Genomic DNA, 27,018 nt, shown 5'->3' with positions numbered 1-27,018 from the left:
TAAACTCCTCAGAAACATAAACAAAGATGTTTATTTCAAATAAAAATTCACATTCACATCATTAAATCTTATGAAGTGTAAGGAGGTCATTTTGCAAATTGTGAAGCATCTGTGTGCACAAGGGCTGCCGTTTTCATCAGAACAGCTGCCTGGGACATGCATGTATTTATCTGAATGTGCCAAGCCAAATATCCTTCTATCTACAAAGGTTTTGATTTGGCTGGTGACATTGTTCTGACACTTCCACAGTTTCATTTTCTCTGGATCTGGCAGTAGAGGCTCATAGAAAACCCCAAACCGAGAATCTGGAAAACAAAGACATTTCTGGTATTACTTGGCAGTCCTGGAAATCCCAGGATACAACTGATACACAGTGGGAACATTTTGTTTGCAAATGTCTTGGATTTACATGCAGGCTAAATCTGCTATGCAGAAGATCTTTTCCAATGTAATTCTTAAAGAACATGACACTAGAATATAGCCATTTTAATGAAATCAGTATGTACCACAGGTAAGACTGCAGACATGATGGAAAACTTTCATTTGTTTAAAAGATGGATTGCCTCTGGGGATGGGGAACTCTGTAACTCTGGGGGTTTAAAATGCAGTTGTTAGCTGCAATGGAGCAGGAAATACTGAGAAGTTCAAGAAGTCTGGACAAAAATTCAGTCTTTTATTTTCTAAGTTGGAAGAACTTTCTGATTTCATTGCATGTTCTAAGGGTTGTTTCCCTTTGAAATCTCCCTTCTTTTCCACTCTCACTCTCTTTTATGTATATATATGTGTAAAGGCATACATATGTATATGTATACAGGCCTACATCTATACACATGCCTCACTGTTTTGAGTGGCAAATGATCATGCAACAAATACTTTATTTTCAGCAGTAATAGATTTGGGATTGAAACACTGAGTCCACTACAGAAGCTGTTGCTTGAAATATAAAATTCAGTAGGGTGATCTTCTGTAGTAGAATTACTGGGTGAAATTCCACAACCTGTGACAGACAGCTGGCAAGATAAGAAGTTCAGAAAGCTTTCTTCTGGGTTTGAAATTAACCAGTCTGTGAAGGTGTTTCACAAAAGTGGAAAGTATCCAATTGACACTTATGAAACTATGAACACCAGGGTGCTTCATTTATTTAAGGAATAGACAGTAGTGAGGATACAGAACACAGGGGTACAGCTAAGAGAAGGGGATGAACTCGCAGCTGGCATAAGCTGACAGGATGTCCCTGGCATACCATACCCGCATTGTCACTTGTGCCCAAGTGAAACTAGGCCCTTCTTCTCAGTATCATTTCCATTAATAGGATGAGCTGAAACCATTAACAGACCACAAGTAACATAATGGAGGAGGCAGAGGCAGGAGCATTAGGGAAGAGCACTTTTCCTTGTCCACTTCTTTTTATCTGGGATTTTCCAGAGCAGAGAGATGGTTAAGCATGTGGCCTTTGATTTGCAATTACTTGAGAAGTCAATATATTAATATCTTTGGAAAGGCTAAATGTTTATCAAGTGTAAATTGTCCGTTGACAATTTGTACCAGCTGAGGCTCATATTGTTTATTCCTGTTTTTTTCTAATCCTTTTTTGATTGGGAGAGACAGCCACCACAGAAAATGCCAACTGGAGAACAGGGAGGAATGATGGCCAATGAACTAAAGGTTACAGCTCATGTAACTGCAGTAACTAGAGCAAAGTGATTTGTAACTTACCTTTGGGATACAGATGCAATTTTACACTTCTATTATATTTTTAAAGGCCTTTTAATATTGGTGTATTATTACACCTATTTTCCCCCCCCCAAAGCCTACATATAGGCAAGAGACCTGACCCCCCACATAAAGCACCTTAAGTAACATGAAGCCTATGCCAAGTAAGAAGTTAGTGGCCTGTCCTCTCCCAGTGTTGCAGCTGCATAACTCTTCCCAGTGCTCCTTACTATTATTTTCCTGGAAATGTATTTTTGAGTTGGGGCTCTTGCCCACTCTTCTACCACGAGGAGAAATCCTCTGCCAATGATGTTAAGAAGTTTTCAGTTGGAATAACAAACTGAACTCTGCACAGCAATCTTCGTCATTTCTGCTTTTCCCTCAAATATCCATTGGCGGGGGGCAGGGGAGGAGGGAAACCACAGAGGAATAGTGGAAAGAAAGAAAATGACCAATGAAAGCAACATGATGAAATCCCCCGTTTCTTTGACATTTTCTCCTAATCAAAGCCTATCGTTCATCAAGTAGCTGACTGGATAACCTCACTGTTTTTCCTCCTCTCTTCAGAGAAAATTTTGCATGTTATTCTTCAGTGCATGATGAAGAAATTAAAATAAAGAGCTCACATACTTGGGTTTTTCTACACACAGGAACATATGGAGCAGCACAGGTGTGCACTCAGGCACATTTATGCACCATCTTGATGGCTAAGTTATGCCTCAGAACAACAATTTTGTACCATAATTTCTTCGTGATAAGAATATGCAGTTTAGGGGCTAAGTTTTCTTATGACTTTTTCCTCAAGCAAATAAAGGAAAGAGGAGGAAAAGACAGGCTGTTCTGCCTTCTGTCTTCCTCAGCCTGGGTATCCACACACCCCTCTGTCCACAGGGCTTACTGTCAAAGCACAGCCTGGCTCCAGGACTGTCAAATGTTTGCAGAAAAAGTCCCATGTGATACACTCATACAGGCAGCAGGGTGGTCTGATCCCACCTGAAGTTCGCAACTCGGCAGCCATATACTGTTTATATGAAATAACAGAAAGATTATAGCTAAGGTGAGAGGTGGTTTTCCCTTGTCTATTAATTGAGCAAGCCAGGTGTTTTAATCCCATTCCCAGTGTATTTCTAAGTAGAACAGATTGCTTGTCAGCTACTAAATATTTTAATAGTGTATACTGGTACCTCAATAACAGCCAGTCCAAAGGCAATCCCCATAATTATGAGCAGGTGGTCTTTAAGGTATTTGATAATCACATCTCCGCAAGGCTGAAAAATAAGACAAAATTATTAATTATAGGTAAGCAATATTATCCTAAAGAGATTAGGAATGCATCCTCTAAAATAACTCCTCTCACACTCTCTCTCTTCCTCTTTCTCTCTGTGTTAAAGAAAGGCTATTTGAATTTACTCTGGCTTGTTTCTAACAAACATAAAGCTATACGTACGTTGTGCTCTGAGAAAGATATCTGGTCTTCCCAAAGACGAAGATGAATTTAGCTGACCATAAAAGGGTGCCATTTCAGATGAAGACATATAGCTGTAATGTGTAATGTTTGCATGATTTTCAGGTGACAAGGAAAGCATTTATTCTTACTTTCACTTGATAATCATTTGCTGCTAGGAAACAGCCAATGCAGCCATGACCAAATCTGAAACAGAACTTCAGTTTTGCATTAATCTGATCTTTGGATTTGAAACTTCAAAGCTTATTATTGGAATTGGGCTCAATTAACAGTATCTGGATATAAAACCTAGTTTAAAAATTAATTTTGACAAATGTTTTGTGGTCTTGGGCTGGGGCTGGGAGGAAGAGAGTGATCATATATGAAGTTCTATGCAGAGCTACTCTCCCTTTTAATAAACCCATACATCTGGTCTTATAATGACTACATCTTCTCCAGGCATTGACAATAGTCCTTTTGCAAACTGTGGAGAAAGCCAAGTATGGCTTAAATCCATCAAAACTACAGTAGTGTTCCAAACACTACAACTGCCTTCCTCCCCAAAATAGTTATATTTCACCATATTTCCTCCTTCACAATAAACACATGGGTCTTCTCCTTCTAGTCCTTCTAAACAGACTCTCATTTAAGCTGACTCAGAACTGCACTGAATTTCAAATCTTTTTTCCTGGATCATAAGAGTTGAATGTCTTTACTAGCATCTAACACCACCATGAAATCTATGTGTTCATGTGAGTGATATCTTGCACCTGCAGTAATTTCACTGATGGCTTCTCATGTGTCCTTTGAGGGTTTGCCTGAGGCCAAAAAGACATTAAAATGTGGCCAAAACAGCCTCTTTGTATACATCTTATTTCCAGATTGGGTTCTGGCATCCTCTACTTAACCAGACTGTTCCCTTGCTTTAAAACAGTATTTGCTTCTGTGGGACTACACAGGGAGGAAATTAGTGTTCAGGCAGGACCTGGCTAAGGAGCTGTGTATTTAGAAAAGTATACAACCAGGGTGGACATTTGCTAAAATCTGCCTTGTGCTAGGTGCAGATTGGCAAACTTTGTACCACCAGCTTTCTAAAAATGCAACTATTTTGTGCTAGTTTTCCACTTCTTTTTCATATTTTTCTTTGTATGCATAGACTCCAAATTTCCATATGAGTCAGATAAACCTTGAAATTAATTGAGATCTCTGCTGCCCACCTACCAATTTTTGAGTATGCTTTCTTGTTGCCTGTCATCAAAAATTTTTGCCTTATTATTATATTAACTGCCACATACATTTCAAAAGGCTGTAGCTGTAGAAAATCAAACTTTGAGTATGCTGCCATGAAGCCTACAACATGTAAGGTTTCTTTCCAGCAGATCCTGCAAATGAGTGTGGGTTTTTTTATTAAAGGACTATGAAACCCCAAAAGTATTACGTTTAATGTGTTCATTTTTCAATATCCCTTATCCCTTTGAAAGCCTCTGAGTCAACATGTCTACCACCAGAAGGAGCCTGGGTGGGAACGTAACCTCCTGAGGGAGAAATGAGAACCAAAGGGTGGCTGATGCGCTGCTCTGACCCAGAGGCATACCCTGACCCCAAAGCCATAGTAGTTTTCACCCACAGTAACCATACAGACTGCTGAGGTCCTAAGGGTACTACATTGCACAGCTAAAATAGAAGCATCCCAGGAAGAGGAAGCAGCAGCATATTTCAGGTATGCACAGTAATTTCATAACAGATGGCACAGGTGCAATTCTGGCTAACGAAGAGAAGGCAAAACTTCGCCTTTTTGGAAAGATACAGAACTGCTGACTATGCCAGTCACCAAAGACACCTTGGGTTAAAACCTCTTTTTGGAAAGAAGAGTGGAACATTATATCTTTCTTACCGTTTTATAAATGAGTCTGCCTTCAAAGGAGGTGCAGAGGTCTGCTGATGGGTTTTCTACGTCACACTCACAGATTTTATTGCTACCAAGAGGAGTATTAAAGTTTTTTCCCCAGTCTGCAGGTCCTTTCAGCAAACCACAGCACTGGTACTGCAAGAAAGGAGGAAATGGTGAATGAGAAAAAAGTGGTGATTTGCAGTTCAAGAAGAGTAGGCAAGGGAGTTGAGGGGAACAATGAAGGAGAAATTTCCTTTCATCTTTTCCCATGTGGAAGTTGTCCCAAATTGGCATGTCTCAAACACCCTTTACAATTCCATACCAGTTATAAGAATGTAAGTGCACAAATTTAAAAATGAAAAAAAAAAGAAAAAAAAGAAAAAAAGACAAGATTTTCAGTATATGCTCAAAAAACATTAACATACTGTAAAGCTAGTAACTGTCAGTATCAGAATGGAACTGGAACATGGAGCAATGCTGGGTATAGTATTTTTGAGAATCAAGTCTTCTTTCTGCAGATTATACTTTCAGAAGGTAAGTAATAGCTCCAGTAACATCCACATTTCACATCTTGAAAAGCCAGGCTGAAAATGTAAAATTCAGGCACATAAAACTCTGAAATCTAGAAAAATAACCATCTTGAATGATGGTTAGCCCTTTAAATTAGAAATGGACTGAGGAGGTTAGGGCTCCATTTGGGGTTTGTGAAACCTAAACCAGGTGCAGTTTCACTTCATGTTCCACTTTACTCAAGCCACTAAAGCTCAGGGGTGCAGACTTGGGTTTGAGGTCCTCCCCCTTTTAAAAAACAGCTGGAAATGTTCACATAATTTTGTATAAAAGCAAAGGCCGTGGGACATAATAAAGCAATCCTGGTCTATTTAAAAATTAATACAGTAATTACGGGATTTTTCATTTTGCTCACCCTTCAATCATCTCTCCAGGGAGCTGCTTATTATATCAGAAGAAATAAGCTGGCTCAGAAGCAGAGGACAGGGCTGAAGTGGAATGGGGAAGGAGAAATGGAAGTAATATAAGCCACCCAAATATTGTTTCTTGCTTCCTTTTCCTTCACACCAGCAGCCTTTAAAGATACAGGAATTCTTTAAGCCTACCCATCAAAGTCATCACCAATTAGGGATAAAAAAAAAAAATTAACAGCAGGCACTCTGTCAATGTATAGACACAGGTACAAGTGGGAGGGGCATCAATGATATCAGTGAGATTCAGTTATGTCAGTGAGATTCAAGGGTCTTCTCTGTGTGATAGCCAGGCGCAAGCCGGCTCTAAGTGTCCACCTTCTGGGGTCCTGCAGGTGGGGGAAGCCAGGATAGGTATAAGAACAATGAAAACAAACCTTCCTTTTATCATATTTTCTTCCCCTTCTCACACGACATTGAATGACTTCATAGCAATAGGATATTCCAGATGAAATACACTCCTGAAGTTTTCCTTATCTCTGGGGTGGTATTACCTTAAGAGTACTGGATAGTTCTTAATTGCAATACAGTGAAGGAGCAATGTCCCTTCAAAAGGGAAAGCTGTAACAAAGAAGCAGGCAGCCTTCTCATGAAAGAGCTTAGCTAACTCTCAGTCTCACTTGCATGTTTTGTGTCCTTGCTCCATTGCTTTTGTAAACACTATTGCACAAAGAAATCATCACAGGGAGCCCATGTCATAGCAAGAGAGCAGAAAGTCCTTGTGTAGTGCTTTAACTTGCATTTAAGTCAGACCCTTCCCCATCTCCAGGGAATGAAATTCAAATCTATGGCAGAGTAGCCACAAAATGAAGCACAGACAAATGCTAGAGATGGAACAGATAGCAACAGCCCCTGCCCTTTGTTACATTTTAATTACCATTCTCTCAAACTTCTGGAACTTCTCTTGAAACACTTTAGATTCTTCTGTAGAGCTTTGCAATGAATTCACACTCTTCAGGAGAGTCTTGTTAAGGGATGTTTCAATCTGCAAGTCCAAATATTTTATTAGTTTTCAGGGTAGATTTTATTAGTTTTCAGGGTAGAAACAGAACTCTGAGAAGACATCAGTGAGAACGCAGAATAATACTGTACCTGAGATCTGTACACTGCTCCTAAAATACCTCCTGTGACCTGAAGGATCAGGATCAGAAGCAGTCCAATAAAAAACTAGGAAGAAAAAAAAAGGTGGAGAAAACTATAGTACTTTTGACCAAGATGATATAATTTCTTCTAAGTGAATGTTAAGATTTCATGTGCTTGAATAACCATGTAGGTAGAATGAACTGAAGTTCCAGTCAGAGCTGCTCCAGTTATTCCTTCTTTGGTGATGAGAAAAAGGGGTGCTTGAGACAGGGTGTGCTCAGCTGGTGATCAAAATAAGGTGCACACCAGAGCAGTGGCATGATGGGCAGTGTGTAGGTGAGAAGTGTTGGGCAGGAGAACAGAGAGGACATTCTAGGATGACCAGTAAAGGGAACAACTGGGAATTTATTAAATCAAATGGGGTAGGTAGTGGGGAAGGACTGGTGGAGGGAACCTTGGCAATGGTTGGATGGAAAAAAAGCTAGTGACATGCTCAGGGCTCTCTGCACCCTGTCTTCTTGTTGATGAGACCACCCATCATTTTTTCTGCACTAGAATTCAGAAGGGGCTCAAGAACAAGGTAAGCAATGAAAACAAGTGATCATAATCAAGCATTTAGTTAAACAAAAAGGCCCCCATCCTCATTTGATACCATTTGCAAAGACCTTATCCATCAAATGTAGCTGTGGCCTCTTAAAGGTAGCCAAATGTTTCTCTTTCCTACCAACAGCAGCATGCACCGGCTCTCCTTTATGGCACCACAGCACCCCAGAAACCCAAGGACCATAATGATGGAACCCACGGCTATCAGCATATCAACCCCTGCAAACAGTCTGCTGTCTATCTCCAGCTCCTGAAAAGAGAAGGGAAAAAAATCTTTCAGCTACAAGAAGCTCCTCCTAAAAACATCTGTATCCCCCAAAACAAGAGAATTACTTCATAACTGATAAATATACTGATTAGCAACCACAGAGAAATTCTGATCCATAAACAAACCTCTAATGGCCCCTTCTTAAACGTTTTGTTGGGGAGCTCAGTAGAGCCTGGTTTTTCACAGTCTTTGTCTCTGCACAAGAAGAAAGTCAACTTTGCAGAGTAAATAAAGAGCTCTTGTCTTTAAAGTGGCTTTCAGTTAGTTTTCAGTTGATGAATCTTTGCTTTTTACTGGAAGTAGCAAAACTGATTATCTCAAAATCTCTCCTACATTAACCAAATGTTAAAGAAACAAAACCTCTGTTTGTCATTAGAAGGCCAGAAGCATAGTCTTTGGCTGTTCCTGAGAGAACACTTCTCAGAGCGATGCTGGATATATTAGAGAAATATTTTCCAATCCAAAGATGTATTTTCCAATGCAGCTTTCGTATTCTCTTTTTTAGGCATGATCTCTAATATTACCCTCAGAGATGAGGACTGTATTTTGATGTGTGGGACATTCAACTAAACAATTCATATACCTCAATATCATTAAATATAAAATTATTCAGTTCCCACAGGACTGACTAAGGCCAAAGGCCAAAATAGAGAAAAAATGTTCAAAGAATATTTTCCAGTGTGGCTGATGCCAAGATTAGCAAAAATATCTGGAAGTTGTCACATTTATCTTCTGATGGAAATTGCAAAGGTATATAGACAAGTATAATTTGAAGAATGTGTTGTTCTTTCCCCTTCCAAGTTGGACTAAACCTCTTGTTATTTATTCTTAGAAAGCTCTATTCATCTACAGCCAAATCCTTATGGTCTGTTCAATTATTACTCAGGCAAAACATACATTGGTTTTGAATGGGAACTTTGCCTGCCTAGAGGCAAAAATGTAAGAAAATGCTTTCAATTTTGGTCCCTACTCTTAATTCACAGTTTTTGGGGAGTACTAAGTGTCACTTCAAGAAACCAGTTTGGGACACACTTAAGTATGCTTTTCTGAATAAGAAATCTCAAAAAACCAAGAAAGGATAAGAGTGGTTATGGTTTTCCAAGCCCCACTGTACCATCTGAGCCATCAAACTAGAGATGGTCAACTAGAAAGTAATGGCAATGATTTCTTGTGAAATGTTGACTGAGGAGGGAAAGTTGTCATTCTTCCTCTTCCACAGCAGAGAACAGCAGAGCTCTCCACCATAACCTAATTTACTCCATGGCACAACATCATCATGAACTGAGTTCTCTTGCATCCACCCTCCACCAGACATGAGACACCTGGGACTGGCTAAGGGAAACAGTATCATCAGCCAAATGGCAGGAAATATATAAAGCTATCTTCTTATCTCCACCATCTTTTTGTTTCCAGATGGGAAAATACTGACTTAAAAATTATTGTTCCTAACTGACGGACGGCGGTAGAACAGCAGAGAAGTGATTTGAAGGTTTGCAACTTGATCTATACTAAAGGCTCAGTCTGAAAGCTGAAAAAAATGCTTCCATGTCACACCTGTCCATTTTTTAATTTCTATGGTCAGAAAGCCTCTTTGGAAATAGAAGTATGCAAATTAAATTTTCAAATTAATTTACATTTCTATGGCCCAAATTCACAAGAAGAAATATACTGCTCAAACCTTAGATTGCTCTTCCTGATAATATAACAAAGCACCAACATATGAGGATAGCACAGTGCCTTTCAGAGAAGCATCTACGAGCTGTGAAATCAGCTTCACTCAAGGATGGCTGAAAACATGCTGCGAGTCAGAGGCCAGTGCCACTGGGACCAAAAGGATGCCAGGGCCCACAGGGCCAAAGGGCCTTTGCACCAACAGGACCAACCTCTGCTGCATGTCTGCAAGATCAAGGGCTCCTCAAAATTGTATTTTCCCTAGCTTTGCAGAAAAGGAAAGTCATAAAGCCTGAAGTAATTTAATAATCCAGATAAAATCCACAAGGGGAACTCAAGGACTTTCTTCTTCCCTCCAGGAGGGCTGTTAGGACATTTTAATCCTAAATAAAGATTTTTGGGTCTCTTAAAACTCTTTCTTTATAAATATGAGGGGGAAAGGAAGGATAAGGTGTTTTTAAGGAGCCACTGAAAATAGAAGGGAAAAATCCTTGCTCCCTTTCAAAGTTGCAGTTACTGGGGAAATAACGATTGTATTACTGATGATAGTGAGAAAGGCAAAAAATATTCCCTACAAACATACAGAAGTAACCCTAGGAATACGTACGACTATACTATTCTAATAGGGAAAGACATTGAGAAGTCTAGGAGCTGCATGGCTTCTCATTATTCTCTCTAACACTGAAATCAGGAACAAAATCATCATTGGTTTTCATTAGAGGGGAGAGAGGCACGTTTTCCAACAGAAATCAGTTTGCATCTGCAAGAACCTAAAAGACACTTCCTGTAGTCACGTCTGTGCTTATGTCAATCACTTTATTTGACTACCTGCACCACCTTTTTTAATCTTAAACATCATAAAATGCATTAATCTTTACCCACACAAACCACATCAACAAAAACATAACACATTTGTGGAAATGAAGATGGAGAATTAAAGTGCATGCAGTGGCTTCCACATTTTACATGGTTCTGGTATGATTGCGTATATTTACCTGCTGGGCATTTTTGCTAACACGTATCCATATGGAGACTCCCAAAATAACAGAACCACACACCTGCAGGAGAAAATAAAGAATATTTAGAAAGATCAGCAATTTTAGATCAACTTTCAGCATCCAAATTGCACCAGATGCTGGCCAAAATTCTGAAATCATTTGTTTGGCAAAGTGAAAGAAACATGAATTGCTGGAGCGTAGAATATTGATTCATATCCAGGAAACTTCATAAGGGTAGTTAAATCTTCAGTTATGCACCAAATCCCTGATGTTTCTACCTCAGAGGACTCTGCATTTCCTTGATGATTTATACATGTGGTTGGGAAGCACACAGAAATTCTGTCAGATGCGAGAGGAATATAAATTGCTATTGTATGTATATAACATGACTCTAAAGAACATTGTTTCTTGTATAATGGAAACACATGAGATTTGATAAGGCATCTTTGCATAAATGTTGTTTCTAGAATTATTCAGGATACATATTTAGAGACATATTCTCTATGGTAAAACTATCTGGAAAAGTTCAAAGAAAGTCTTTCTACTGTTTCTATTGCAACAATATCTGGCCATCAACAGTCCTTAGAATATTCCTCCTATAAAATACCTATAGTTATTATTTCCATTAAATTTTTACAGAAAAAAACCATAGTCAGTCATGTACAACTGAAAGTTAGACTGGGATTACTTGCTTTAAGATGTCAAAGTGAGGGCAGACACATTCAGGGAATCACTAGTTGTGCTCCTGTTTCATTGATCTTTGAGGTACCATTCCACCATGCACCAGTCACTCTATTCCTAACCTTGTCCATGAAGATTCTTATATAGAATTTCTCTTTATTAAGTGTTGGAGTTAGATAATTAAGAGGCTAATCAGGTGTAAGGATTGTGCCTACTGAGATGACTAGTAGGAAAGAGAGATCACTGAGGACCAGAATAGAGAGATTCAGAACTATCTTCCTCTATGTCATTAATACTCAAGACATAAATGGCCCTGAAATGTGCTTATGAGCTTCCCATGAAGACTGGGACTATTCGTAACCTTTTAAAATTAAAAGAGCTATTTTTACATGTTTTAGATAATTTTTCTTTAAAAATATTTTCCCCACAAAAGGTTTCATATAATATTCAGCATCAAAGACCATAACGACTTTAGCAGATTATTTAATATGGAACAGAGCCAGCACTCAGACATGAGTACCACACTTTTTCCTGCTCTAAGTAAAGCTCCTATAAGTACATTTTAAACGTGAAAAGGAAAGTTGTACAATTGATGACAGCTATATCATGTTATCAAATTTAACTAGAAGTCCCCACTGAAATCTTCTGAATCCCACTGAATCTGCTTAGAAACTGATGATATCATATGACTTTATATCTGGGTCTTGTTCAGCAGCACTATGTGAGCCATGTGGCTATGCACCAGACAACATGGGCTCGCTAAAGTGAAAATTTCCACTGAAGCAGCTATTGCTACAAATCCAATCAGAATTTGGCCCACTGCCTTATTTGTTACATAGGACCTCCCATAAAAATACAGCACAGTAGTAGAAGTAACTATAGCTGAATGTACAGGAACTTACCAATCAGATGAGAATGCTACAATATTTACTTTCTCTATTCAAAAAAGCAAAATAATTTATAAAACAAAAATTTTAGTAAGGTGTATATATTTTAGTTATAAAAATAGAGTTGGTTTAGGCTGATAAAAATATGCTCCATTTCAGTAAAATCTTAATGTTTTGTTTCTGTTTATTTTCATAATATACAAAGTGTACAAGAACACACAAAGAAAAGTTTTGAAATAACAAATCAAAATGGTCTGTTCCCAAAGAGTCTAAGCCAAACATTTCAAATTTGCTGGAATACTCCATTCTAATTATTAAGTTTTCTTAAAATAAAGTTTCCACTAAATAAATTTTCATTTCAGGAAATTTCATTTTTAATGGACTGGTATTTTCCAATTGAATAAAAAGAGCTTCTTTGAAAAGGTCGTCACCCATTTTCCCAAAACTAGATGGCTGTCATAGTTTTGCTTCAACCCTTGACCAAGAATCAGTGACCTCATCGCAGTCTTACAAACTGACCAGAAGCAGGACTGTGGTCCTTCAAATTCAATAGGTCCTTCTTGAGCCCTTCAGTCTTGGTGTGACGAAGAAATATAGCCTAGTTAAATTAGTATCACCTCAGATGAGCCTGCTGTGACTCTGGACCAGCAGTATATCAAGACTCCGTACTTCTCAGACATGGGAATACCAAGCCTATGGACAATTCCCTTCACTGGCACACACTTATGAAGCAATCATTTTAAGGGTATCAAGAGGAGCTTTCTATAAGGTTGCTTCTGTTCAGGAAAACATTTGACTGGAATACTTCCTCAAGATACCTGAAATTAACAGTGCTAGGAAGGTCCTACAGAGAATGCGGTCTATGGCTCAGCATACCTGCTAAGTTTGTGTTGCTACTTCCAGGGATCAAGATGTTCAGATGTAAGGTATGGTGAAGGGCCACTTCGTTTGTAGACGGGACTGCAAGTCTGGTATCAACAACTGATAAAAGATTGCTCTATCACTAATCGGGTTGCCTCAAACTAGGATCAGACATCGGTATTTAGTGCAAAAAATGGTAATTCTACAGTTTTGTATGATGTGGAGTAGCAGAAGCTGACAGAATGAGGGCATTAGGTGAAACTGAATATCCTGCAAACTCTGAAGAAGGGAAGGAGGAAAAATCTGACCTACAGTCAGGTTTAATGTACAAAACTGACTTAAGGATTAACTTAAGGACTATTAAAATCTCCATATAGGCACTCAGGTCCAAAGTATAGGCCTTTAAACCCGCATGCTCAGCTTTCTTTCACCGAACTGGGAGGATAAAAAACTCTACGGACACACTGGACCCCATCATGGGGCTCATGGGGCTGTAGATTCCCAGGAGGCACATGTCATGTAGTGAAGCCAGAGCTACTTTGCAGAGCTAGCTTAGACTATTCCAGGGTTAACATACTTAGTGCTATAAGCTGCTTAGAAAAAGGCATCAGAAGGCTGAAAAGCCCACTCCTGAGTCCCCTAACAGGGGGGCTCTCTCCCCAGAGAGATTGCAAAGGGCTTAAAATGAAAGGACACCAGGTAAATATGCAGCCGTTGCTCTTATTTAGTTAAGGTTGAGGTCACCTTCATTTTCCACTATTTTAAACCAAGTTTAATTTTCCACTTGCCAACTGCCTTGTGCACCAGAGAGAACAGCTGTGGGACCAGTGGCTGTAAAGACATCACTGTTCCCTGTACTTTACTACAGTAATTTCATGATTTCCAGGAATTAGAGACAGGAATGTGAATCAAAGAATTCAGCTTCATTATACTCTGTTGGTTCCGTGTTTCACCATGTTTGTTCTTCCCTATCTTGGTAGTGCTAAATCCCTTCCTTTAAAATAAGTAGCTACAGCTGCATTCCTGTCCTCCTCTGTCCCATTCAGGCAGTCACATGCACAGCAAATGCTCTCAGCATATTCTTCCCCAGAATAGAGTATGGATTTTCCTACCTTTGGCATAAAGATAGGTTTGGGAAGTTTGTTTCATGCCTGATTATTTCCTGAGCTTTCAAGACTCCCCCAGGATGGTATCCTGTGGTTTTTGCTAGGAAACCCATGCTGTCATTGGAGGCTTAGGCATGGGGCATTATTCACATGTTCGTTCCAGAAGTAGTCTGCAGCTTTTCTAATGCTAGTCTGAGATGTTTGCCTATGTTTTAGCTTACAGTAAATACAGATGAATGTGAACAGGAAAAACTTCCTAGGCTCAGGAATTCCAAGTCAGAAACTTATGGACTCTTTAAAGTATCATTGCAGAAAAACTTCAACACAGATGTCAAATATGTTCAATTTGCCTTGATGGAAGTGGAGGAAGAAGACCGTCACTGGCCTGCTAGGAATTTCTTTGTGAGGTCCAGAAGTGATCAAAGAATTTTGCTAATTCTTCTCATTTTGGCTAGCCACAAATTTTCCAGGGCTACTGTTTGTGGTCCCTTTTGAATGGTATCACCTTTTCACTTAAAAAAATCCCTTAAGGCAAAGCCCATAATGTGGCTAGTAGTTCTGCTTCTGGTTTCAGTGAACCTCCGGTGAACCTGACAAGTCTCTGTTGGGAAAGCTGACATGTTGAACCATGAGACAAATGTTCTTTAACTCAAACCTTTACAGAGCTTCCAGGACTTGAAATTCTTGCAAACCAGCTGATATGTGATGAATAGACAAACACAGTTCAAACCACACCCAGAAACCTGTCTGCTGCCCTGTGCTGTATCTGCTAGTACTGCCAGCCCATACTACTTTACATTTACTGTCCACCATCAGAAACTAATTATGACACTGAATGTAAAGCAAAGAACCACAAAGAAGGATATGAAAACCATTTATCAATTAGGAGGCTAAAAATACAAGTGAATTTTCTGTATCTTCTGTTGCAACTACATTTTCAGGATTATGCCGTTTGGATGCAAACAGCAGACAATAAAAGCAAGAGAACAATGCATTATGGAGAGTTATTATCTTCTGACTGAAATGAGTGATGTCCCCTGCTCAATACAGGCAGGAAGACAGATTCATGGCTGGTCTACCTTTGAATGTGGAGGGAAAGCTATTTTGAAGGAAAAAGACAAAGGGAAGGGCAAAAGTTAAACACACTCTCCCCTCTCTGATTTAGAATCATACTCTGGTTCCACTTATGCTTTATTTTCTTTACAATTCCTTCAACTACAGCGTTCAGATAATGTTGAACACATTCCATGCATCACTAGTAACAATTTAAACACCAACTTACCCAAAATAAGAAATTGAAGATGAACATGGAGTACTTCATGCAGCCACTTACACCCGCCATTTTCAACAAGCTGAGAGAAAAATGAGCACTGCAGAAGAAGCTTTCCTAAGAGTTTGACCTTGATATAAAAGTTGTTCCTGTGTCTTCAGAAAACCTCTCAAACCACGTCAAATACACCGTGCTCCGCTACTGAAAGTAAAAATTGTGACCAAGGCATCGACAATTATTTAAATAGTACCTATACCACAGGTAAATATTAACCAGAGCATTGGGGAAGCACTACCAGGTGTTATCATTGAGTCTCCAGACTCTTATTGCGTCTTTGTGATTTGTACTTTTCTACAGTCCTGTTAGTCCTGTCCTACACCTCGAAAGTAAATAGATAATGCAGCAAAAGTCATAGTTTCAAGAGAAAGGGAAGCAAGCATAAAAATATTTTACAGACCTGCTTTTAAGAGGTGGAAATGATTACATTTCTTAATGCTTTTAAGTTACAGGGTTTACTCATTTATTGCCCACTGATCATTGCCAACAGTCATTAAGTTGTGTTCACCCTCCCACTCCAGAAGTTCAACTGGCATAAAGGGATGGGTCTGTGTTACCCAACTGAGGAAGGGTAAAGAATCTGCCTCCATTTTCTCCCTCTCGGTGTCTACCTCAGATCTTTTTTCTCTTCCTTACCAATTCAGGACCCCAGGAACCTGAGCACTGTTGTGCACAAAACGTTTCCAAAAGTGTTGTGAACCCCAGCACAGCAATCACAGTTCTGGCGTCAGATGCAGGATAACTCTCAGCAACAGGAGCTAGATTCGTCCCAGAAGACAAGGCAATAAACCTGTTTCGTTAGTATTGTTTTATGTCTTGTTTGTTTTCTTTTCTGCTCCTCAAACTAGGAAACCTGAGGGAAAAATAAAGGTATCATTGCTCTGGTTTTTCTATCAGCCCATTTTCTGGAGAAGCCCTGTATAGCAGTCCTTGGAAGGATGAGGGTCAGACACAGGTTCCCCTGAGTTTGTCATAGAAAAAAGAAGATTTTGCAGGTGAGCACAAAGGATTTAAATGTGAGAGATTAAGGACATGCTGGACTGAACTGATTTATGAAGCCCCCCTTGGCCCAAGCTCATTTTCCAGTCTTCACTGTCAGTTCCCATTCTTCAATTCTGATGTCTGTATTGAAAAAAAAAAATTGTGTTAGTATATAACACACCTGTAGATGGTGACAAAAAGATGTAACTTAGAGCACAGCTTTTGTAGGATTCACAAAGAAAAAAAAATCTGCACTACGTTGAGAACAACTTCCTCTTGCTGCCCTCTAAACCAGCTTTTAATGAAGGTGTGATGTTGTGATCTTTCCATTCACTTTCACTAATTAGATTTAAACAGACACAGCCATTCCCATTTTTATGAGTGGCTCTACATCTGCCTTTGACTTTCTGAGCTCCTTTCTGGAGTAATGCTCTTTCCTAACTCTAGGATATCGGCTGTCTGACTAGCTTATTTCACAATATCCACCCTGAATCTGAGAATGTTCCTAAAAATAATTGCACTCATGAAATACAGATTTTGTAAGGATTGGGAGAAACAACTGTGTGGTATGGTTTAGATCTAAAGCACTCAACAAATAAGTAAGTTGAGAAATGTGGGTGTCTTTATGGAAGGATGCCATAACCACAAATGAATCATGAGAAAAGTTTAAAGGGCCATATAAAATTGTATGAAAAGGACCATGAAGGGTAATAAGAGAATCACAGATGACACAGGATTTGAAGAGATAAGTCTGCAATCAGACCACGCAATTGCAGTGAACTAAGTAGAGCACAGAAACAGTATTTTGTAACAAAAACTACACAGTTATAATGAGTAGATACTCATTAAAGAAGGCTTGAGCTGTAGCACTGTTACCTGTGAAAAGCTTAGCCCAGGCATTCAGTCAGAGATATCGGAGGGAAACTGTGCTAGGGCAGTAATAATATAGGAAACAAGTGTGGGCATTCATGCACTGGCCCTTCAAAAAAGGCCAGTGTGCAAGGACCTTTCACATACAAGAGGTCTGTTCCCTCTTTGCCTCCCTGCTTTCCTTCACAGCGCTCTTGGGTTTGGGGCAGGTAGGGGTCTGCACCAGCAATGCCCCAGAGTGACTCCCGAAGTGGTAGGCGGTCCTGGGCTGCTGGAGGACCCCAGGGGGCAGAGAGCTCCAAAGCATCTCTGAACCCTTCCCCAGCCTCCATCCTCAGGAGGCATAAGACCAGCACAGCTGAGTTTCTCATTCAGTCTAGGAAATTTAAACAGCTGAAGATAGATATGATATAGATCTGAAACCTGTTCTCATTAGAATTTTATTCTTGTGGCTGTGGATGTTGAAGAAATCTGCCAGAACTTCTGGGATTATCTTTTTAACTTTTTGGTTTTTTTAAATACGCCTATTGACCATTAACCACAAGCGAGTTCTGGTAAGATCTCAGTTCTTCCTAAACCCTGAAGATTCTATCTGCATTTTATATGTTTACTGATCTCTTCAGAAAAAGCAAAAATAGTCTTTCCTAGGACCTGATAGATGCTCCTTTTCTAAAATGGCAAATAGAAAATTATGTCAGAGTTAAATACATTTCCTAGTGGGTTTCCAACATGCTAAATATGGCTGCTGAATAGAAACTCAGTATCTGAATTTGCTACAATTCCTACATGTTTCATATCTATATTTAATGGTATCCAAAGTAAAAATATGTCATCTAAGATTAAAAGCAAACAAGAAGTTTCCATTAAGTGACAGATTTTCAGGTTAAATCTTCTGTATGATTTGATGATTTCTTATTTCCTCGCTACACAGTGCTTTTTTATATGTCTTGGAGAAGGGGAAAGCCACAATTATGGCACAGATTACATTTGCAGTTGTACCTACAAGTATGAAGGTCATGCAGATAATTGCAGAGGCTTATGAATTACAGCAATGGCATGAGGAATTTTGCCGCTGTTTGGCTGCATGTGAAACTGCTCCCATTACCCCTGCACTAACTAGATGATCAGCTATGCCCTGCCAATAATGAAGCCTGTGCCACAAACTGCTCAAAAGCTTCTCCCAGTAGGGAAGTTGTAAAACCTCACTTACTTACTGCTCCTCCTTACAGATTAGAAGAGGAGGATTATCAGTGCACAGCCTGGGTGCACTGCAGGGTGGGAGCCTCTGACACAGCACACACAGCTCCCCACTAAAACAAGGGAGCTATGATGACATGCTGACTTTTCCCACTATGTCACACAAGAAACTGGAGAGGGAGAGGCATATTTTGGCAGAAAAAGATGCCAAATGTAATGAACCTAGAGTAAAACATCTCCCCTTTGACACTTCCCAAGCAGCTACAGTTAGTTTTATAATGTTTTTATCTTCCTTCTCCTCCAAGTCTTTCCTTACTTTGAGTCTTTCACTTTCTTTTACAATCTCCATTTCCCCTTGTGAGGTGCCTCTCCATGGTCAGGCTGTGACCAAAGCCCCATATCAGATGATTCACTGTATAGTCAGGCATATATTCAGGTCTGGACTTGAAAAACTGGTTTGTCTTGGGTAGCAGCAGCACTTTGAACCATGAGATGTGGATAGTGAATAATAAAAGTTTGTTTGCCATTGGAATTTCTGCTCAGTGTGGTGATAAATGCACAACAGAGAAGGCAGGTAAGAATTATATTCAGCATGGAGCTTGCAACCTCAAAGAGATCAGTAGATCTCTGGATCTGCTGAATCAGTAGGGACAGCCTATATAAGCTGTGCAGAGACAGATCTTGGGCTGTCACAGCACTCATCCTTCAGCCAAAGGGATACTTCACCTCTTGTAACCTCACCTGTTGCCCTAAGGTCTCTACTCAATACAAGTTTCTGCATTTCCTGATTAAACTCCTATCTAAACAGTAGTGAAAAGTATAAGAGCTTTTTCATGGTTTCACAATAAGTTGCTCACCCATGATGCCAGGTGGAACAAATGCTGTGTGTCATCAGCCTTGACAGCATTTTAGCACTCATCTCAATGGGGAATGCTGCTAAATAAGACATGTTTGCAGTCCAAACAGTAGGAAAAACACCTTCAAACCAGGGGGAAATGGGAGCATCTGCTTTTGTCCTTGAAGGTATTTGCAACACTGGGTCTGACTGAGGTTGCAGTGAGTCTACTACACCTCGTGTCTTGGGTTCAACCTCAGCAAATAGATCTTACTGCAGTACCATAATAGCTAGCAATACCTCAATTTTAAAACTGAAGTATACTCCCATGTCTGACTCTTAGCAAAATACTACAGTGTCCTAACAGATCTTATTTATGGAGAATTATTTTGCATTGGAATATATGTGGCACTGACATGGCTGCTGAGTTTATACTCAGCTCCCAGAGTCAAACAGTTACAAGATTCCTTGCCCTCATTTTAAAATATCCTTTCACCTAGGCCTTGAGATAAAGGCTAAGAGTGGAATGCATGACAAAAGTATACCTGAAAACTCCAAAGGCTGAATAAAAAGTAGAAGAAAGAAGACAGCAGTATTGTATTTAATCACAAATCTTACACTATTTTCATGATTTTAGGTTGCTGGCTTGTGATCGACAATACTATAAGCGGATAAATTTTTTGCAAACTTCTATGCCTCACATGGCTTGGATAGCTGTGATGGAGTTCAAGGCTGATCCTGCAATTGACCACATGAAAAAGAATGAGAGTATTTTCAACCAGTGTTAGGCAGGTATATGGCTGCCTGAGTCAGCTGTCTAGCATTCCTTCACAGCTTCTGCAGAGGAATGGGGGCTGCTAGGGAGTGACTTAGCTTATCCCAAAGTAGGCATGAAAACAGGTCAGGTGAACTGTGCCCTCAAACAGATTGTTTATTTCCACTGGCCAAAAAGTGAGCCCAGGAAACCGAAATTATATGACATGGATTCTCACCCAAGAGACTCCTCAGTGGGACATCATCTCTGTTTCACAGCAGACCCTTTCTGCTCTTACAGTGCTGTAAAGGAAGAACATGTTTCCCTTTTAGGACCTCTTTACCCTAATAGAGTGATGAAAAAAGTGGAAAAAACAAAAATTAGGATCTGGCCTTAGTATTTAACACTGTGGGCACATCTGCACAGTTTTTGCCATGAGCTAGCTTTGCCCTGACCCAACCCAAAGCTGGGTAGCTGCCTTAGCATGGTGTGCAGCCCAAAGCAGCAAGCCCAGTCTCCCAGAGGCACCGTTTCATTGCAGCTCAGCACTGCACTGACCCTAGCACCACCCCAATTCCACTTCAGAGCAAGATAGAATCCACACAGAAAACAGTCCAGTGCGGCCTCTCAGTGCCAAATACTGCTACTGACTTCTCTCCTTTCTTTTCCTCCCTCCTACTACACCCTGAACTGTTACAAGCATGAACAAAGTTGTGTCTCAGAGCAGGACCTGGAACCTCTCAGTTTTCTGTGGGCTATATGAGTGAACTGGGCTCCCGTTAGTGTCATACTGGGAACAGATTTCTTGCCTGTTGGGGCTTTTATTTTCATTTTGAAATAATAGGTGTCTGTGGTCATTAACAATGTAAAACCCTTCTTTCATGATGACTAAGTTCCTCTGCACTCTAGCCAATAAAAATGTAAACTCTTTATATAAAAGATACAGCCCAACAAATGAGTTGGTGAGCAACCCAGCTCAGAAGAGGCAGTGGCCTGACCATCAAAACAAATCTAGATGTCCCAGCCATGTCTACGCTCTCAGGAGCAGGCAAATCCTGCTGTGTCCCATGCAAGTCCCAGCTCCAGGCTGGGAAATGTATAGCTGGATTAACCTGGTGTTTTCCCCTCTACATGAGGCCTGAAGAAGGACAGCATGGATGTATAATACCCCTCATCCTAGAATAGGCACTCAGAGGGGGACTCCTGTGGCCCAGGTGAGTGTGTTGGCCATTAAGGTGTTCATCAGAGGTATATCATGCCCTCCTCACTCTGATCACACTTTTCAGGTTAGCACTGGAAATCTTGTCCCCAGGGAGCAAGTTTAAATGGGGATATGTCTCCACACAAGGTTCTTGTTCTGACAAAAGAGTTTCATCAGAAAATCCCCAGCCAGCTTTGTGCTGAAGTCCTATCCAGGCGCTCTGTGGCCTGCCGCCAGTATCACTCATATGTTCCTGCTTTAGCAAGGTCTAGTGTCTCAAACGCTCTCACTTCCCCTAAAGCAACAACTCTTCCACCAGAAAACAAACCTCGTGCAGCAGGTCTGCCTGTGATCTGCTCTCCCTCCCAAAGGATGCAGCCTCCTCTTCCCCATACACCATTGGTTTTCTTCTAAGCCTTTCATCTGAAAACTCTCTGAAATACATTTTTTTAAGCTTTCATTGATATTTGGCTCATATTAAAATAAAAGGAGTCCTTAAGTACAAATAAACTCACATACCTAATCCACATATTTCTCTTTTCACCTTCCCTGCTTCCCCAGACTTTTTCATTTACTGCTAGCTTTCTTGGCTGTTTTACATCCTTTTTGCTCATTTATGTACTTCATGAACTAAGCTGTTCTTTTATGTCAGGGCTTATGTCAGGGATTTCCTATTTCCCAGTGCCTGGTCAAGATTCATTTAAACTATATGTCTCCAGGTTTAAAATATTTTGCTGGTTTCAAAATGAATTCATCGTGGATTAACATGCTAATCAGTGTCAGTAAGGGTTTCACTATCTAGCCTGTAAGTATATTATTAAACTTAACTTTGTTAAAGAACCCATACTGAATATGATTCTTGTAGGTTTGTATTATGTAGGCAGAACTCATGTATGGGAGCTGTTATTAACATAAGAGGTGGTATTTTTGACCCCTGACATTTTCAGCATATCTTGAACTGTCTATGCTGTAAAGTACGGATTGCTGTGAAGAAAGATGACTTAAAAATATAGAGAACTGCCTTTGTTAATGAAGAATCAAAAGGCTTCAGATGTCTCTTTAGAATATCACCTTCTTTTTCAAGCAGGGGGGGAACTGATCTGGGAGTGTTTCTCCTGGGAAAGGACATGCATATTTCATATTGAGGTCTAAACACTGGGAACTTGATTCTGATTTTGTTTATGCCTATGTAAATCAAAAGAAGTTTATAAGGCAAGTCACTGCCAGTACAGATTAGTAATTATATATCTAACCTTCCTCCCTGCCCTAATTTTTCCAAGGGAAAAAGAATAAACCTGCCAGAAAAATGTGACACTTTCTGAATTTTCCCTGCTGCCCTCCAGCCATGGGTGGGAAGTGTCCCAAATGGTATGAGTCCCAGACAGGTATACAGTTATTTTGTGATCCAAAAATCAGATACTTATAGTTTGAAAAATGAGAACTAGGTTATTCTGTTCTCATTTTATAGACATCAGTTATGTAACTATAATTATATTATTCCCCATAAAAGATGCTTTCCTAATGCCTTATACGAAAACTCTACACAATATGCACAGTCAGGCAATATGGTCACCAGTTACGTTTAGAATTTATACATGGGAAGTACACAACATCTGTCATGAAATTTTGCTCAAAAAAATGCAGATTTGACATTTATTTTGACAAGTGTATTTCTTCTATTTCAGGATAATATGACACTCAATCCCCACTTCAACTGAGACATACCTCTGTTTGGCAAAGTAAGTAAACACATACAAAAATTAAAAAGCAAATATAAGTAAGCAAGCTTTAGCTTTCAATGTTATTAATTCCTTAAATCTCATCTGGAGTAAAACATCCACGTTCTGAAAGTCGAATGGGAGCTTCTTTATTTTTCTATGATTGCTGTAGACAAAGTGATGCTATCAAAATAACACTGCACAGCAAGTGAGCTGAGGCTTCACAACCCCCTGAAACTCAGAGATCCTCTGGGACTATTCTACCAGATGTGTATAGTTTTTTCACAATCCAGAGAGGAGTTTTGATCAACCCTCATCTGCTTACTGACCTTCACAATCCCACTGACATTAAACTTTGCTGCTCTGCAGCACTCTGTGGACACTAGGGTCTTTTCTGATTCAGATAGCTGTATTGCTTTTTCAGTTTAATCCCCTCACACACAAACCTTTCATTTCTGCCCCTGAGTGCTGTTTTCTACAAAGGTTGAGTATGAAAATTCTATCATTTGCAGACTATAAACATTTGCTGAAAAAGCTCGTATTTTCATTCCCACTCATCTTTGTCCCTCAAGTGCTATTCATTTAGCCCCTCTATACATAAAAAGGCTCTTTTCTTTCCAAATGTTTTTTCTGTAGCTGAAAGGACAGGAAGAGAACAGAAGAGTATTACTGAAAACTTTATAGTAACTACCAAATAGCAGAGTTAGCGACTTTACCTACTGGCAATGATCCAGATTTGTAACTTGCACATGTGCAATTCACATTTGTACTAAAAACTAATTTCCTACTGAAGCCATTGAAGAAAGATGCCATAAAGAGTCCGGTCCTCAGAAAAGCTAAGAAGCCCATGCTGAGGGACTGCCGGCCTCCCAAGACTGTAATCAGAGAAGAGAGTGCTGAGCTGCTTTCAGAGGAATCTCAGTACCATCCAGCACTAAGCTCCAAATGTTAACCACTACTGTAAAAATAGTTCCCCTTTCTTCAGCTTTCACAAGTTTTCTGGGATTATCTCCCTCTGAACAAACATGCACATGGAGCTAGGATACTCTTGGCTGTTGCATAAAGATGATTCTCTTCAATGCTACAAGAAGTGTCCAAAACCCTCCTTTACCAAAATAGAAAGAAAGAAGACACACACTGGAACAAACCCTGGGCTTTTGTATCTACTGAAGTTCTTAGAGACCAGCTCAGGAGGCCATGATGTGCTTCCTCACTTGCTCTCTGATCCCCTTGACTCATTCTGTGTCAAACAGTACAATACCAGAAGAGATGAGCTTCTGAAGATGAGCCTCTGATTGCCACCATCCTTGAAGGATTTCAAAGTTCTGCACAGAATTTGTCTTAGATCTGACTGAAAATTTTAAAACCTCCTCTGCAGAGACAGGGAAGATAATCTTTATGGAACTACTCTGCCTCAGAGTATCTGCCTTGGGTGGATAGCTGGAATGGCAGAGGCCCCTGTTAACCTTACAGTTAAAGAACCAATGCAACAACTCAAGCCAAAATTAAGTTGCTATGAGAAATACTTGCCCCTGTGAATGTATTTGGTCAAGCCAAAGCCAAATCTTGAGCAACCACGTTTATAACCATGGCATGAGCCAGAGGAACTTAAAGGAAGTGTCAGCTAAAATCAATGCAAATGATGAAACTCTAGTTTTAATTTAAAATAGAATCTATATAATAGATAACATTTAAAACAGAGGTAGAAATGCCAAAAGGAAGAAGAGTGAAAACTTCATGGCTAAAAGTGAAACAGGATCGTTTTCATGTCATGCCTCCTTTGAGCACCACTGCACTTCTTAACTTAAAATAATAAAAGACACTTTTCCATTAAGCTGTAGGCTCCCCATCAGCATATGGTTAGGCTTTGTGTCTTCTCTTTGCTAAACCATTTACTATCTCAAAGTGAAAAATTTCTTCCTTTGTCATGTCCGTAGATGAGATTAACAAGCACACACACTTTATACACTTCATTAATCCTTGTGATGATTCATGCGCGTGGGGGTCATACTTTAATCCAAGTCAGCCCTCTAAAAATACTTGACCTCCAGATGGCTGTGCTGACTGCTGTAGCTAAGAGCAGAGTTTGGACACATTGTCTTTCTTTTCATAGCACCATAGTACAGATATATTAAATATATTCAAACTATCCTTATAAGAGACATGCTTAACAGTGTGCTGACTATACACAAAAAAGGTCATTTGGGCAAGGATTTTGATTAGTCTGAGATTAAGTTCTAAGTTTGGCACCATTGCACTTTGCTCTTGAAGGAATCTTTGGTTACTAAAAATAAGGCATAACCACAGTGCTGCAAACAATAAACTGCTTGTCACAAGATGTCATACACAGTGGGAGCATCCTCCAGGGCGCACACTGCTGGTTGCACAGGACTATGCTCCAGGGTGCCTGAGATCTCTGGAAGGGGTACCAGTGAAACACTACAACCAAACAGAAATGTTGCAAGAGAAGAATAACCACGAATCTAATCATTATTTAGTTATGCTTGGGTTCAGCTCCATACTTGGTTTTTAAGGCTCATAGATCTTTATGAGGAGTTAAATTTATTCCCAGATCTGAATGTCTTCCTCTCCTGTCCTTTCTCCCCATCACATAGAAATCAGACCTCTGTTTGCATCTGAGCACTGCTATTTTGGTTTATTTAGTCTTACCACTGCACTACTCCAAATTTACTCTATGACAGCCACCCAGAATTCCCTGCCATGAGGGTATTTCTTTTCCAGACTTTATAAATAAGATTCCTTTCACTTAATTGCAGCCACTTAAAAGGTAAGTCTGTATTTTAAGATAGTTTTCTAACCTGACAGAGATCCATCCCAAGTATATAAACCAGGTGAGATGGCTTGTTGTCAACAAGTATTTATCTCTATTTTCTGACAATAGAGACAATTCAAAGTATTAGCTCAGAATATGTGCCAGATTTAGGAAGCTAATATCAAAGGAAATAGATATTACCCTAAGAGCTTTCTATCTGTGCACTGCACACAGCGTACCATAAAACAAAGTCTGCTGGCTTTACCTGGAGATAAAATATATAGCTATTTTCCAGCCTGTTGGGTTACTTAGAAAATATTTACTCATCCCAGGAACTCTGTTAATCAAATGCATAAAGGATCAGACTCTTACCTGGTGTAAATGGGAATAACTTCACTGATTTCAAAACTGGGCTCAATAGCAGAAAGAACATACCACAGGCCATTAACTCCTCCTGAGACTTATTGAAAAGGAATTCATCAGATCAGAATAGATGTAGGAAGTTTAATATCTTCCACAATGATCCATCTGATGCATTTCCTCATAAAGCCTGTCAACAATGGCAAAAAAGAAAAAAAAATCATGAAGGTCAAAAGCTGTTCTCTCAAACCGCATCTGCATTGCAGTTTCAATAGATGTTGCTGTTAAATGTGGTGGATTCTACTTCACTTGAAGTATTTAAATTAAATCTGAATACCTTTCTGAAAAGATATGCTATAGATCAAAGAGATGCATTGAGCCTGGAGCAAAAATGAATGAGTGGGTTTCTATGGGCTGTATGACATTAAAGTTCAGAATAGATGATTTTAATGCTCTCTCCTCACCTGAACATATGAATCCAGTCTCGTTTAGCTAGACAGTCCTTCACTGCCATAGGTATGCTGATTTAATGAACTATAAAAATACATCTAATTTAAGAAACTGGCCTTTGAGCTCAGTGACTACTCCTGAGTCACATAAACCAGTCTCTTGTTATTGCAGACATTATATTATGCCTTTTTTTATCAACTTCCATTTTAGCAGTTTGTTTTCTTCACTTCCTCAACTCCGGTTGCTATAGTGGTTAGGAAAGTTCTTCTAATTTCCGTTTTGAATTTGCACATGGCCAGTTTACATTTATACAGTTTATTTCTGTCTTTTCTGACAACTCTGTCTTTTAGCTTAAATAGTTATTTT

At 39.6% G+C, this 27,018-nt stretch overlaps 1 protein-coding gene across 3 annotated transcripts; it reads right to left on the bottom strand.

Moving 5' to 3' along the window:
• Nucleotides 1-26,242, bottom strand: TSPAN8 (tetraspanin 8). 3 transcript variants are annotated; one of them, XM_074825438.1, is made up of 10 exons: nt 26,215-26,242; nt 16,150-16,366; nt 15,469-15,657; nt 10,649-10,711; nt 7,836-7,964; nt 7,121-7,195; nt 6,906-7,013; nt 5,052-5,201; nt 2,898-2,981; nt 1-305 (listed from the first exon to the last, which is right to left on the bottom strand). In XM_074825438.1, the coding sequence occupies exons 3-10, from the start codon at nt 15,526-15,528 to the stop codon at nt 252-254; spliced, it is 723 nt and encodes a 240-aa protein (XP_074681539.1). In that variant the 5' UTR covers nt 15,529-15,657; nt 16,150-16,366; nt 26,215-26,242; the 3' UTR covers nt 1-251. The 3 variants fall into 3 exon arrangements, with proteins under 3 accessions (XP_074681539.1, XP_074681541.1, XP_074681540.1); XM_074825440.1 differs by having other exon boundaries at nt 15,469-15,654; XM_074825439.1 differs by lacking the exon at nt 26,215-26,242 and having other exon boundaries at nt 16,150-16,762.
• Nucleotides 26,243-27,018: the final 776 nt, after the last annotated feature.

Source organism: Strix aluco, chromosome 5 (genome assembly GCF_031877795.1).
Source record: "Strix aluco isolate bStrAlu1 chromosome 5, bStrAlu1.hap1, whole genome shotgun sequence".
Lineage (NCBI taxonomy): Eukaryota > Metazoa > Chordata > Aves > Strigiformes > Strigidae > Strix > Strix aluco.
This window is presented reverse-complemented; position numbering and strand designations above follow the sequence as displayed.

Excerpts from the sequence above, each read along its gene's own strand:
- TSPAN8 (XM_074825438.1), bottom strand. The coding sequence starts at position 15,528 with ATGGCGGGTGTAAGTGGCTGCATGAAGTACTCCATGTTCATCTTCAAT. Across the intron at positions 7,014-7,120 it reads GAGCAGTGTACAGATCTCAG|ATTGAAACATCCCTTAACAA; the intron begins GTACAGTATTAT and ends TTGGACTTGCAG. Across the intron at positions 5,202-6,905 it reads TCCAGAAGTTTGAGAGAATG|TACCAGTGCTGTGGTTTGCT; the intron begins GTAATTAAAATG and ends CCTTTCTTGCAG.